The 13,777-nt window shown below is 66.7% G+C and overlaps 1 protein-coding gene across 3 annotated transcripts; it reads left to right on the plus strand.

The window, feature by feature from the left end:
• Positions 1–2,591: 2,591 nt before the first annotated feature.
• On the plus strand, positions 2,592–13,103 carry LIMK1 (LIM domain kinase 1). 3 transcript variants are annotated; one of them, XM_054210211.1, is made up of 17 exons: positions 2,592–2,686; positions 5,874–5,970; positions 6,270–6,470; positions 7,637–7,775; positions 8,174–8,283; positions 8,367–8,558; positions 9,369–9,474; positions 9,564–9,748; positions 9,824–10,007; positions 10,155–10,241; positions 10,461–10,592; positions 10,678–10,737; positions 10,835–10,900; positions 10,989–11,145; positions 11,269–11,324; positions 11,639–11,796; positions 11,911–13,103. In XM_054210211.1, the coding sequence occupies exons 1-17, from the start codon at positions 2,629–2,631 to the stop codon at positions 12,062–12,064; spliced, it is 2,142 nt and encodes a 713-aa protein (XP_054066186.1). In that variant the 5' UTR covers positions 2,592–2,628; the 3' UTR covers positions 12,065–13,103. The 3 variants fall into 3 exon arrangements, with proteins under 3 accessions (XP_054066186.1, XP_054066187.1, XP_054066188.1); XM_054210212.1 differs by having other exon boundaries at positions 6,420–6,470; XM_054210213.1 differs by lacking the exon at positions 6,270–6,470.
• Positions 13,104–13,777: the final 674 nt, after the last annotated feature.

Raw genomic sequence — 13,777 nt, forward strand, 5'->3', positions numbered from 1 at the left:
CAGAGCTGACCCCACGGGGGGTGGGGGGGGGGGGGTAGGGCAGGATGAGGGGCACCCCACATCGGAGGGAGGGAAGGGGGTCCCGGTGGCGGGGGGGCTGCGTGGGGGGGGGATGTCCCCGTCGCCCTGGGCCCCCCCCCCAAGTCCCTGCGCTCCCCCCGGCCCAGGGGGGGGCCGTGGGTGGGAGGGGCTCGGTCCCTTCATGTTACTCACTTTGCTATAACTGGGTGGGACGCCCTATACAGAGGGACTCGCTTCCGACAGACTAATAAAGGACAAGTTTTTAAAGGACTCTGGCTCCATCCCGTCTCCCTGTCCCCCTCCCTGCGGTGGTGGTGATGGGTGTCACTGTCCTGTTGTCTTGTGCCCATGGCTCTGCCCAAGCCTGGGGACATACTGTATCCTTGGTCCCAGGATGCTGTTTGCCCCACTTCCTTGTGTCCAGGGAGACAGGGACGAGCAAGGGGACAGCCTGAGGACCCAGGGGGGGGTGCCTGTGCCCTGTCCCACAGTGACAGCCCAGGGACCCAAGGGGATGTCTGTGCCCTATCCCACAGTGACAGCATGGGGGATGAGGGGGACATTCATGCCCTGTCCCGTGGTGACAGCCTAGGGACCCAGGAGGAGGTCCATGCCCTGGGGCATGCGGGGAGATGTCCATGCCCCGACCCATGGTGACAACCTGAGGACCAAGAGGGGTACCTATGCCCTGCTCTTGGGGACAGCCCAGGGGACAAGGGACACATCTGTGTGCTGTCCCATGGTGACAGCCCGGGGCATAAGGGGAACATCCATGCAGTGCCCCATGGTGACAAACCAAGGGGATGATGGGGATGTCCATGCCCTGTCCCACAGTGGCAGCCCAGGGACCCAGTGGGTCATCCATGAACTGACTGATGGTGACAGCCCAGGGGATGATGGGAACACCCATGCTCTGCCCATGGCGACAGCCCACGGTAGCTGGGGACACCCACATCCTGCCTACGGCTATGGCCAGGGGTAGATGGGGACACCCTTGCCCTGACAACAATGACACCAGGGGTAGATGGGGACACCCACCCCCTGTCCATGGCGACACCCAGGGTAGACAGGGACACCTGTGTCCCACCTGTGGTGACACCAGGGTGGCTGGGGACACCCGTGCCGTCCTCACAGCAACAGCCCGGGGTGGTGGGGGACATCCATGCCCTGCCCACGGCGACAGACCAGGGTAGTTGCGGAAACCCCTGCCCTGCCAACAGTGACATCTGGGGTAGATGGGGACACCCGCCCCCTGTCCACAGTGACACCCGGGTAGATGGGGACACCTGTGTTGTACCCACAGTGACACCTGGGGTGGTTGGGGACCCCTGTGCTGTCCCCACAATGATACCAGGGGTGGCTGGGGACACCGATGTGCTCACCATGGCGACACCCAGAGTAGCTGGGGATACTTGTGTCTTGCCCATGGTGACACTGGGGTGGTGGGGGACACCTGTGCACTCCCCACAGTGACACCCAGGGTGGTTGGGGACCCCCATGTTGTCCCCACGATGACACCCAGGGTGGCTCGGGACACCCATGTGCTCCCCACGGTGACACTAGGGTGGTTGGGGACAGCCATGTGCTCCCGACAGTGACACCCAGGGCGGTTGGGGATACTCATGTCCTGCCCACGGGGACACCGGGGTGGCTGGGGACACCCATGTGCTCCCCACGGTGACACACAGGGTTGTTGGGGACACCCATGTTGTCCCTGATGTGACACCTGGGATGGCTGGGGACACCCATGTGCTCCCCATGGTGACAACAGGGTGGTTGGGGACACCCATGTTCTCCCCACAGTGACACCCAGAGTAGTTGGGGACACTCGTGTCCTGCCCACAGGGACACCGGGGCAGCCGGGGACATCCGTGTGCTCCCGACGGTGACACCCAGAGTAGCTGGGGATACTCGAGTCCTGCGCACGGCGACACTGGGGTGGTGGGGGACACCCATGTGCTCCCAACGGTGACACACCCAGGGTGGTTGGGGATACTCGTGTGCTACCCACGGTGACACCAGGGTGGCAGGAGACACCAATGTTCTCCCCATGGTGACACTAGGGTGGTTGGGAACACCCGTGTGCTCCCCACGATGACACCCGTGATGACTGGGGACATCTGTGTCCTACCCACGGTGACACCCAGAGTAGCTGGGGATACCCGTGTCCTGCCCACGGCGACACCGGGGTGGTGGGGGACACCCGTGTCCTGCCCCACGGCGACACCCAGGGTGGCTGGGGACACCCGTGTGGTCCCCACCGTGACAATGGGGTGGCTGGGGACACCCGTGTGCTCCGCACGGTGACACCCACGGTGGTTGGGGACCCCCGTGCCGTCCCCACGGCGAGAGAGGGCTGTCGGGGGACACCCACCTCCGTCCCCGCGGCCCCGCCCCTCCCCCCGGAGCCCCGCCCCCCGGCCCCGCCCCCGGCCGCGCGCCGGCGCCCTGCTCCCGCCGGGCCGTCGCCGCGCGCCGGCGGAGCCGCAGCGGCAGGGCCGGGCCGGGCCGGGGCCGGGCTGGGCTTGCCGGGGGGGGGGACTGGGGCCTGGCGCGGGGAGCGGGGCGGGGACAGGGCCTGGCGCGGCGCCGGGTCAGCGCGGCTGCATGAGGTTGATGCTGCTGTGCTGCACCTGGAGGGACGAGCCTATGGGAGAGGACGAAGGTGCGTTACCCCCCCCTCCCGCCTCCGTCTGCCCCCCCCCCCGCCCCCTTCTTCGCCTGACTCAGCGCTTCCGCCGCCGCTGGGGCCCTGCGACCCTCCCCCGGCTCACCCGCGCCCCCCGGCCGGCCTGCAGCCCCTCTGCACACCCCGCATCCTCCCCGCAGCCCCAAATCCCCCTCTGCGCCCCCCAGCCAGCCTGCAGTCCCCCGCAATCCCCCCCCCTGCACCCCTACATCCCCCCCACATCCTCCCTTGCACCCCTGCATCCCCCCTGCACCCCTACATCCCCCTCTGCACCCCCCAGCCAGCCTGCAGCCCCCCCGCATCCCCCCCCGCACCCCTACATCCCCCCCGCATTCTCCCCTGCACCCCCACATCCCCCCTTGCACCCTTACATCCCCACTGCACCTTTACGTCCCCCTGCACCCTCATCCTGCCTGCATCCTTCCCACATCTCCCCCTGAACCCGTACGTGCTCCTCTGCACCCCCCATCCAGCTTGTATCCCCCCCACATCCCCCCCCACTCCCCAGCCAGCCAGCATCCCCCCCTGCACCCCCACGTCACCCCCTGCACCCCTCACCAAGCTCACATCACCCCCTGCATCCTCCACTGCACCCTCCTTCTAGCCTGCATCCCTGTTGCACCCCCACATCTCCCCCTGCACCCCCTGTCCAGTCTGCATCTCCTCCCTGCAGCCCCCACCTGCATCCCCCCCAACTCCACATTCAGCCTGCATCCCCCCTGCGCCCCCACATCCCCCCTGCAGCCCTCATCCAGCCCACATCACCCCCTGCATCTCCCCTGCACCCCCAATCTCCCCGTGCACCCCCTGTTCGGCTTGCATCCCACTACATCCCCCCCGCACTGCCATCCAGCCTGCATCCCCCCTGCACCCCCAAATCTCCTTCTATACCCCCTGTCCTGCCCGCATTCCTGCCTGCACCCTCCCTGCCACCCCCACATCCCCCTCTGCACCCTCGTCCAGCCCGCAACCCTGCCTGCACCCCCACATCCCTCCCTGCACCCCCTGTCTAGCTTGCATCCCCTCCTTCCTCCCTGCCTGCATCCCCCCTGCACCCCACATCGCTCCTGCACCCCTCATCAAGCTCGCATCACCCCCTGCATCCCTTCTGCACCCCCCTTCCTGCCTGCATCCCCCCTGCACCCCCAATCTCCCCTTGCACCCCGTGTTCCGCTTGCATCCCCCTACATCCTGCCCCTGCACTGCTGTCCAGCCTGCATCCCCCTTGCACCCCAAATCTCCCCCTGCACCCCTGTCCAGCCCATATCCCTGCCTGCACCCCCACGGCCCCCCTGCACCCCCTGTTTAGATTGCATTCCCTCCTGCATCCCTGCCATGCGCTCCCCTTCCAGCCTGCATCCCCCTTGCACCCCCACATCCCCCTTCTGCAACCCGCAACGCTCCCACATCTCCCCCTGCCCCCCACATGTCCCCCTGCTGCACCCCATCTGGCCTGCAGCCCTCTGCACCCCCGTCCAGCCCGCATCCCTGCCTGCACCCCCACATCCCCCCCTGCACCCCCTGTCTAGCTTGCATCCCCTCCTGCATCCCTGCCCCGCGCCCCACGAACACCTGCACATCCCTCCCTGCACCCGATATCTCCCCCCCATGCCTCCTGCCTCCTTCCCTGCACCCCCACATCCCTACTGTGCCTCCCACCCACTCTGCACCCCCAGACCCCTCATCCCTCCCTGCACCCCCCAGGACCTCTGCAGCCACCCTGCCTCCCTCGTCTTCCTCCCTGCAACCCTCATATCCCCCCGCCGCACCCCCTGCGTGCCCTGGCACCCCTTTCCGTCCTGCAGTCCCCCATCCAAAACTCATCCTGCACCCCTCCGTGCCCCCTGCGTCCCCCAGCGCCCATCCTGCACCCCTCTGTGTCCCCCCGTGCACCCTGCGTCCCCAGCACCCATCCTGCACCCCTCTGTGTCCCCCCGTGCACCCTGTGTCCCCAGCGCCCATCGTGCACCCTTCTGTGTCCCTCCATGTGTTTTATGTCCCACTGGATCCCTCCTTTACACCCCCCACACCCATCCTGCGCCCCTTCATACCCCCTGTATCCCCCCTTGCACCCCTTCGTCCCCCCTGCACCCTCTGCTCCCATCCTGCACCCTTCTGTATCCCCCCCGTGCACCCTGCAACCCCCAGCACCCACCCTGCACCCTTCTGTATCCCTCCATGCGCTTTATGTCCCACTGGATCCCTCCTTTACACCCCTTCCATCCTGCACCCCCCCCCCCGCATTCTGCGCCCCTTCATCTCCCCTGCATCCTCCCTGCACCCCTCTGTATTCCTCCAAGTGTTCTGCATCCCCCTGCACCCATCCTGTACCCCTTCAACCCCCCCCGCACTCATCCTCCAACACCTTCAACCCCCTGCGCCCATCCTGTGTGCCGCCTTCCCCCCCCGCACGCTCTGCACCCGTCCTGTATCCCTCCATACACCCTTCAACCCCCCCAGCACCTGTCCCGCACCCCTTTAACCCCTCCGCACCCATGTTGCATCCCTTCACCCCCCCTTCACCCTCTACCCCATCCTGTACCACTTGCACCCCCGTAGCCCTCCCCTGCACCCATCCTTCACCCCATCACCCCCCCACCTCCATCAGTGTGTGCCCCCCCATCCCACTCCTCCAGAGCACTCAGGCACCCCTCCATCCCCAGCATCTCTGCACCCCCAAACATCTGTCCCGCTGTTCTGCGCCCCCCCAAACATCTGTCCTACCGCTCAGCACCCTGCTGTGTCCCCAGCCCCCCCATCCCCCCTGCACCCCCCAACCTGCCTGTCCCCTGTGCTGGCTGGGCCCTGCGCCCCCTCCAGCACCTCCACGGGACATCCTGGGTCCCCAGCGCTACCCCCTGCCGCCCACAGCCTCCCTGTGTCCCCCCACCCCCGCGGGCACCCAGCACCCCCTGGTGACGGTCACGGCAGTGTTCCCAGGGGACAGGGGCTCTGGAGGTGGCTTGGCACAACGAGAGCCCCTGCCCTGTCCCCAGCCTCAGGGACATCGGTGCCATGACCTTGTCCCCATTCCAGGGGGGAGTTCGTCACCCTGGGCAGAGGGACTTAATCCCGGGGGATGTGCCTGGGTGCTGCTGCGGGGAAGATGGGGACAGCCGGCAGGGTGACGCTGTCCCTCTTGTGTGTCCCCCCCTCCATCTAGGGACCGACCTGCCGGTGTGTGCGAGCTGCGGGCAGGGCATCTACGATGGGCAGTACCTGCAGGCGCTGAACGCCGACTGGCACGCTGACTGCTTCAGGTGGGAGCCCGCGGTCCCACCGGGATGGCACTGGGGACACCGGGATGGCATCGGGGACATCGGGATGCGCCTTGGGGTCGGGGACAGCGGACCCCCGACCGTGGCTGCGTGGGGCAGCGCAGGCAGTGGGGTGCAGGCAGGACTCAGTGGGTGATGGCGAGCCTGCTGGAGGGTGCCTGTACCCCGCTGTCCCCCCACGCTGTCCCTTCCTGCCTGGTGACAGTGACGGGGCGCACGGGGCTGATGTCACCCGGCCCCCACCCGCCCTGTTTCCTCTTTCACTCGCGCCCTCCCAGCAGCTCAAGCAGTGGGAGCCCCGAGGAGGAGGAGGAGCAAGGTCCCGGGTCGGGGGGCGCAAGGGGTGGCCGGGACGTGGTGGGGGTCACCGTGTGGTTGGGAGTGGCGAGTGTGGCAGGGGACCGGGGTGGTGACCCCCCTGTCCTGCGGAGGATGCTGGCGGCGGTGCTGAGGAAGAGCCGTGTCCTGAGCGCCGGAGCCAAGTGAGTGGGAGTGGGTCGGGCCGGACTCTGCACCCCAATTCCCCCCCCCTCCCCAGCCACCCGGTGTGCTCTGCCTGTGTTATCTCCCCCCCACTCCCCCGGCCAGGGGTGCTCTGCCTGTGTCCCCCCCCCCGCGCTCCCTGGGCCATCAGCCCCAGCCAAACCACTGCGGGGGCCACAGCTGGATCCGGCCCCCCCGCCCCCCACCCCGAGTCCGGCTTCCGGCAGCCCTGGCCTCGCTGGTGCAAAAGCCTTCCTCTATCCGCGCTCCCCCTCGACCCCCCTCCTTGCAGCCGTGGAAGGAGCGTGGCCCTCACTCCGGTCACGCGTGGGAGGAGGAGGAGGAGGAGGAGGAGGAGGAGGAGGGATGCGGCCGCCCCCTGGGGGCGCCGTGGGGCGGAGGGGGTTAAGGGGGCGGGGCCGCGCGGTCGTCGTCGTCCCCTCCCTTTCCACACACACACACACACACACACACACCCCCTCCCCCAACAAACCCCGGGGAGGCTTCGGGCTGCGGAGTCCTCGCGCGGTGACGTCATGGGGTGGGGAAATTCCGCGCCGTGACGTCACGCCTCTTTGGTATTCCACCTGCGCGCGGCGCCCGCCCCCGGCGTGGGGGTGGTGGGGGGGAAAGGGGCACTGCGGCAGTGCCCGTGCACCCCCCCAGCAACCCCCCCCTGCAGCACCCAACTTGCAGCCATCCCGTTCACACCCCCCCCGGCACCCTGCTACGGAGCACCCCCTGCACCTGCCTGTGCACCCCCAGACCCCACAGCCCCCCACAACCCCTCGCGCCCCCCCCATCTGCCTGCACCACCACCACCACCACCCGCCCCCGTCTCCCCATCCCGGAGCAGCTCCACGCACCCCGCGCAGCAGGTCCATCCCCCTGCGCCCTGTTTGCAGCACCCAGGGCTTTGCACCCCGAGGCTGGCATGTCTGTGACCAGGCTGGCGCGTCCCTCTATGTGTCTGTGACCAGGCTGGCACGTCCTGCTGTCTGTGACCAGACTGGCACATCTGTGACTAGGGTGACACATTTGTGACCAGGGTGGCACGTCCCTCTGCGTGTCTGTGACCAGGCTGGCACGTCCCTCTGTCTGTGACCAGAATGTCACCAGAATGTCTGTGACGTAGTGACAAGGGGGTCCCTGTCCCCTACCACAGGTGCTGCGAGTGCGGGGCCTCCCTGTCCCACCAGTACTACGAGAAGGATGGGCGCCTGTACTGCAAGAAGGATTACTGGGCGCGCTTCGGGGAGCTCTGCCACGGCTGCTCCGAGCAGATCACCAAGGGGCTGGTCATGGTGAGCGCCGGGTGGGGGGGTGTCCCCAAGGGTCCCCGGGGTGGGGACACACAGAGCACTGACCCACGGCTGAGCTCTTTGGAAAGGGGGCGAGGTGGGGAGGGGGTGCAGGTCCCCTGCACAGGTTGGGCTCTGGGGGTGGCAGGGGTGTCCTCTGCGTTTTAGGGGGACGGCTGGCGGGTGGTGTGCCCCCATGTTGGGACTGGGGGATGCAGGGGGGAGGCTCAGGGTGGTGGAATGTCCCCGCAGCCATCCCCAGCCTGGTGGCATGACTGTCCCCCCCACCCCGCCGTGGCTCAGCCTGCCCTTCCTTTGGCCCCGGTGCACCCATGGGTGCTCCCAGCACCATCCGAGCCCCAGGCGTCTGGGTCCCCGGGGCTGATGGCATCTGCCCGCAGGTGGCCGGGGAGCAAAAGTACCACCCCGAGTGCTTCAGCTGCCTCAACTGCCGCACGTTCATCGGGGACGGGGACACCTACGCGCTGGTGGAGCGCTCCAAGCTCTACTGGTACGTCCCAGCCTGGGTGGATGGCGGTGGGGGACACGTCCCCTGGCACCCCCCCACCCACCCATCTTCTCCCGGCCCCGCAGCGGGCACTGCTATTACCAGATGGTGGTGACGCCGGTCATTGAGCAGATCCTGCCAGATTCACCGGCTTCCCGCATCCCGCACACCGTCACGCTCGTCTCCATCCCCGCCTGCTCCGACGGCAAACGCGGCTTCTCTGTCTCCATCGACCAGGGCTGCGGCACCGAGCACCCCCGCACCGTCCGCGTCCGAGAGTGCGTCTGTGTCCCCTCTGCCACCGTCCCCCTCCCCGGGGCTGGGGGCATCCTGCGCCCGTTCTGCTGCTGGGGTCCACTCGACAGATGCTTTTTGGGGCAGGAGGGTGAGGGGGTGGGGCTGGTGTGTCCCCATCAGCTGGGGGTGGCCAGAAGGGACTGTGGTGGCATGTCCCCAGCTGCTGGGGGGTGGTTTTTGGGGACCGTGCTGGCGTGTCCCCGTGGGATGCTTGGATCGGTTCGTGGATACTGTGCCAGCATGTCCCCATCCCGGAGTGACTCGTGGGCAGTGTGCCTGTATGTCCCCATCTGGCAGGGGTGACCCATGGGCAGTGTGCCTGTGTGTCCCCAACCAGCAGGGGTGACCTGTGGGTATCATGCCTGCTTCTCCCCAACTAGCAGGGGTGACTCATGGATAGCATGACCGTGTGTCCCCATCCCGAAGGGGTGACTCGTGGGTACCATGACAGCATGTCCCCGTCAAGCAGGGGTGGCTTGTGGGCAGCTTGCCTGCATGTCCCCAAACTAGCAAGGGTGACATGTGGGCACCCAGTCCGACAAGGGCAGCGTGCCTCCATGTCACCTTCTGGTAGAGGTGGCCCGTGGGCAGCGTGCCTCCATGTCCCCATGTCACAGGAGTGACTCGTAGGTACCGTGACAGCATGTCTCCATCTCCAAGGTGACTTGCAGGGGAGGTGACAGCCTGTCCCCATTGGCTGGGGGTGGCTCGTGGGCTGTGTCCCGGCACATCCCCACCCATGAGGGTGTCGGGGCTCGGGGAGTGACCCCTGCTGCCTGCCGGCCCTGCAGGGTAGATCCAGACTGCATCAGCCCTGACATGAAGAACTCCATCCACGTGGGCGACCGCATCCTGGAGATCAACGGCACCCCCATCGGCCACGTCCCCCTGGATGAGGTACGTTTTCCCCCGGGGTGCCCCCCGAACCAGCACCACACCCCTCTCCCCTCCCCAAAACCACCCCTGCCATACTTTTTTGCCCCCAGATCGACCTGCTGATCCAGGAGACCAGCCGCCTGCTCCAGCTGACCATCGAGCACGACCCCCACGAGCCCCTTGCGCGTGAGCCGGGGCTCGCCTGCAGCCCCCTGCCCGCCTCCTGCAGCCCCTTGTGCTCCCCGGCCCCCCTGTCCTGCGCGGAGCCCAGCGCCATGCGCCAGCGGACCGTCACGTAAGGCCACCAGGTCACCTGCCTCTCCTGTTGGGGTCCCTCCCTGAGGTTGACCTTCTGTCCGTCTGTCCGCAGGAGGAGTTGCAGCACGGACAAGTCTCCGGGCTCCGGCTCGGTGGGCTCGCCCGCGTCCCAGCGCAAGGACATCGGTCGCTCCGAGTCATTGCGCGTCGTCTCCCGTGCCCATCGCATCTTCCGCCCTTCTGACCTGATCCACGGCGAGGTGCTGGGCAAGGGCTGCTTCGGCCAGGCAATCAAGGTGGGGCTGGGTGGCCACAAGTGTCGCAAGCGTGATGGTCTCAGCTCCCTGGGATGGAGGGGGGGGTATTGTCTTACCCGCGGTGTCCCCAGAGGTGGGGTGTCAGCAGGGAGCCACCAATGGCTCAGTCCCTGCCCTCCCTGCCAGGTGACGCATCGGGAGACCGGTGAGGTGATGGTCATGAAGGAGTTGATCCGCTTCGATGAGGAGACACAGAGGACCTTCCTCAAAGAGGTGAGCATCCCCTTTCTTTGATCTCCCTAACTTGGGGGGGACACGAGGGATGGGACTGTCCCATCCTGTTCTCCGCCCTAAAATGGGAAGCTGGGCATGGCACCACGGGGTTCAGGCAGCCCTGCCTGTTTAATAGAGAACATGCGGGCAGCGGGTCTGCCCGGATGGGTGCTGGGTGCCTCAGGGTGTCATGGGCACGGGGCGGGGGGGGTCCTGCAGGTGAAGGTGATGCGCTGCCTGGAGCACCCCAACGTGCTGAAGTTCATCGGGGTGCTGTACAAGGAGAAGAGGCTCAACTTCATCACAGAGTACATCAAGGGGGGCACCTTGAGGAGCCTCATCAAGAGCATGGTGAGTGCTGGGGGGGCAGGTCGGCCCCAGTGGGGAGCCCTCTCCTCTCTCCTCTTCTCTGGCAAATCCCCTCTCCTGCCCCCAGGACAGCCACTACCCCTGGAGCCAGCGGGTCAGCTTCGCCAAGGACATCGCTGCTGGCATGGTGGGTGCTGCCAGGGGATGGGTGGGGGAATGGGTGCTGGTGGGTGGGGGACTGTGGGGTTGGGGTGCCCCCTGCTCTCAGCCCATCCTTCCCTCAGGCCTACCTCCATTCCATGAACATCATCCACCGTGACCTCAACTCTCACAACTGCCTCGTGCGGGAGGTGAGTCCCACCTCGGTGGTGTCCGCCCTGGCCCGGGTGGGGGTCTCAGCCCCTCGTGTGGCTCCCTCACGCCTCTCCATCCACCCAGAACAAGAGCGTGGTGGTGGCTGATTTTGGGCTGGCGCGGCTGATGGTGGACGAGAAGAACCAGCCCGAACATCTCAAGAACCTGAAGAAACCGGACCGCAAGAAGCGGTATACGGTGGTGGGGAACCCCTACTGGATGGCCCCCGAGATGATCAATGGTGAGCCCGGTTGCGGTGCCAGGGGTGGGGACGTGGCCAGATGGGGCTCTGTCCCCACGGAGGGAACACTTGGTGGGGAAGGGACAAGACATGCTGCATGACCTTACTCATCTCTCCCTGCAGGGAGGAGCTATGATGAGAAGGTGGACATCTTCTCCTTCGGCATCGTCCTGTGCGAGGCAAGTAACGTTGGGGTTGGGGTCTCCCCTTAGAGATGGGGTCCTCATTGGGGTTGAGGCCTTCAGTTGAGGTCCCCCCATTGGGGTTGGGGTCTCCCCATGGGTTGAGGCATCCAGTTGAGATCTCCCCTTTGGGGTTGGGGTCTCCCCATGGGTTGAGGCCTCCAGCTGAGCTCTCCCCATTGGGGTTGGGGTCTTCCATTGGGGTCGGGGTCCTCATTGGGGTTGACGTTTCCCATTGGGGTTGGGGCCCTCATTGGGTTTTGGTTTCCCCCTTGGGGCTGAGCCTGCTCCTCCCTCCTGCTTTCCCCCAGATCATCGGCCGGGTGAGTGCTGACCCCGACTACCTGCCCCGCACCACCGACTTCGGCCTCAATGTCAGGGGCTTCCTGGACCGCTACTGCCCCCCCACCTGCCCCCCCAGCTTCTTCCCCATTGCCGTCTGCTGCTGCGACCTGGACCCTGAGAAGCGGTGAGTGGTTGGGGTCCCTCCCGAGGGACCACTGGGGCTGGTGGGGGGGCTGCTATGGGGCCGGGGGGACACGGGGCCAGCGGAGCTGCTATGTGTCCCCCCCTTTTCGCTCAGGCCGTCCTTCAGCAAGCTGGAGCAGTGGCTGGAAACCCTCCGCATGCACCTAGAGATCCACCTGCCGCTGAGCTCCCAGCTGGAGCAGCTGGACCGAACCTTCCGAGAGACGCACCGGTGGGGCGAGGGCGGGCTGCCTGCACCCCCCCGATAGAGCCCACCCAGCCGCACCCCCTCTGAAGCCGCAGGAGAAGGAGCCGCACCCGCCGCCAGCATCTCCTCTGGCTGCCACCACCACCCCCGGGGCTGGATCCCGGGGGTTCCCCGAACGAGCCCCCCACCCCGTCTCCTCTGCACGGGCTGCCCACACCCTCCCTGGGAGCTGGCTCTCCCCTGTGCATCCCCACCCCCCCCACCATAACTCGACAAGCCCGGCTGGCCACACCATGGGGACTGTCCCCGTGTCCCCAAGTCCCCCCCACCCCGGCTCGCTTCGCCTTTGCACGCCCCGGGGGCTGCGCGGCCGCCGCACCCCCACGAGCCCCGGGGGCTCCCCCCGTACAGAGCCGCGGCCTCGCGGCGGTGCCTTGGCTTTCCGTGAACTTGCACTGCGACACAGGAGGGACAACCCGGTTCCTTTTGGGGGACAAGGCGGGGTACACAGCCCCTGGCCCCCCCAGGGGAACACGGGTCCCAGGGCAGCCTCATAGCAACGCCCTCGTCCTCGGCCGGACCCTCTCACGCTGCTTCTACCGGCACCCCAGGCTCAGGGGCTGCCGGCACCCCCGGCCGAGCGAGGGGTCCATGGTGGGGACACACACACCCCCGTGGCGTGGGGACAAGTACGTAGCGGTCCCTGCTGCCCCCCATGTCCCCACTGCCCATGCTAAGCCGTGACTGCGCATCCCTAGGGACAGCGCCGGGTGGTCCAGAGGGATGCGGGGATGCGACTCGTCTTGGTCCCCTTGACCCAGGGGGATTGGGGGGGGGTTGCGCCACGCGGTGCTTTTCATGCTCTTTATTCAGGTTCATTTTTCTGTAAGATATTTAAAGAGAAGAGTTTGTATTATTTTTTCATACGATGTAGCGTTTGCCATTTGTCACTGCCTCGGTTCTGCTTTCCCGAAGGGATGAAACTGTGAAGCCTCTCCGCGCACTTTTGCCCGGGAAGTCCAAGGCGACGTCCTCTCCGGAGGCGGGAAGGGAGCTCAAACTGTGATGTACCCCGAGCCGTGAGTCAATAAATCCTTCCCTGCTCGCTGCCCGGCCTGCTTGGGAATTGCTCGCCTCCCCCAGGGCGGGGGGGGGGGGGGGGGGGGGCCTGGCAGCTCTTGGGGAAACTGAGGCAGGAGGGGCTGGACTCTCTGCTGGGGGCGGTGCGGTGGTACTGGGCTCGGTGGCATCCCCCTGTCTCAGTCACCCCCATGGTGGCAGTGCTGTTGTCCCCCTTTGTGCTGTTCCCACCCCATCGTGGGTGTGCCCCCCTGATGCCACCATTCCTGCCTGCACCGCCTGGCCGGGTCCCCAGACCCCCACGCCCCATGTGCCCTCCCTGCCTGGCCACGGCCACTGTCACCCCACGCGATGGCAGAGCCCACGGTGGTGACAGGCTGGTTATGGAGCTCCGTGACCCTGGGTGCCGTGGAACAGCTTTGCCTTCGAGGTAAAACAAGCCCCAGGGGACACCAAGGTGGCCTGTGTCCCACGCGGTGGCAGCCCGTGGCCATCCCATGCTGTCCCTCTGTCCTCGTCACCTTCCTAAACCAAATTAAGGTCCCCAAGGTGGGGAATCTCCATCCTCAGAGAGGTTTGAGCTTTGGCTAGAGAAAACTTGGGCCCCAAGGAGCTTGGGAGGGGGGAGGGAGGTGACAGGGAAGGGACTGGGGGACATCCCCAAGGATGTCCCCAGGGATGCTGCAGTTGGGCG

The sequence above is a fragment of the Rissa tridactyla genome, chromosome 7 (genome assembly GCF_028500815.1).
Source record: "Rissa tridactyla isolate bRisTri1 chromosome 7, bRisTri1.patW.cur.20221130, whole genome shotgun sequence".
NCBI classification, from domain to species: Eukaryota; Metazoa; Chordata; class Aves; order Charadriiformes; family Laridae; genus Rissa; species Rissa tridactyla.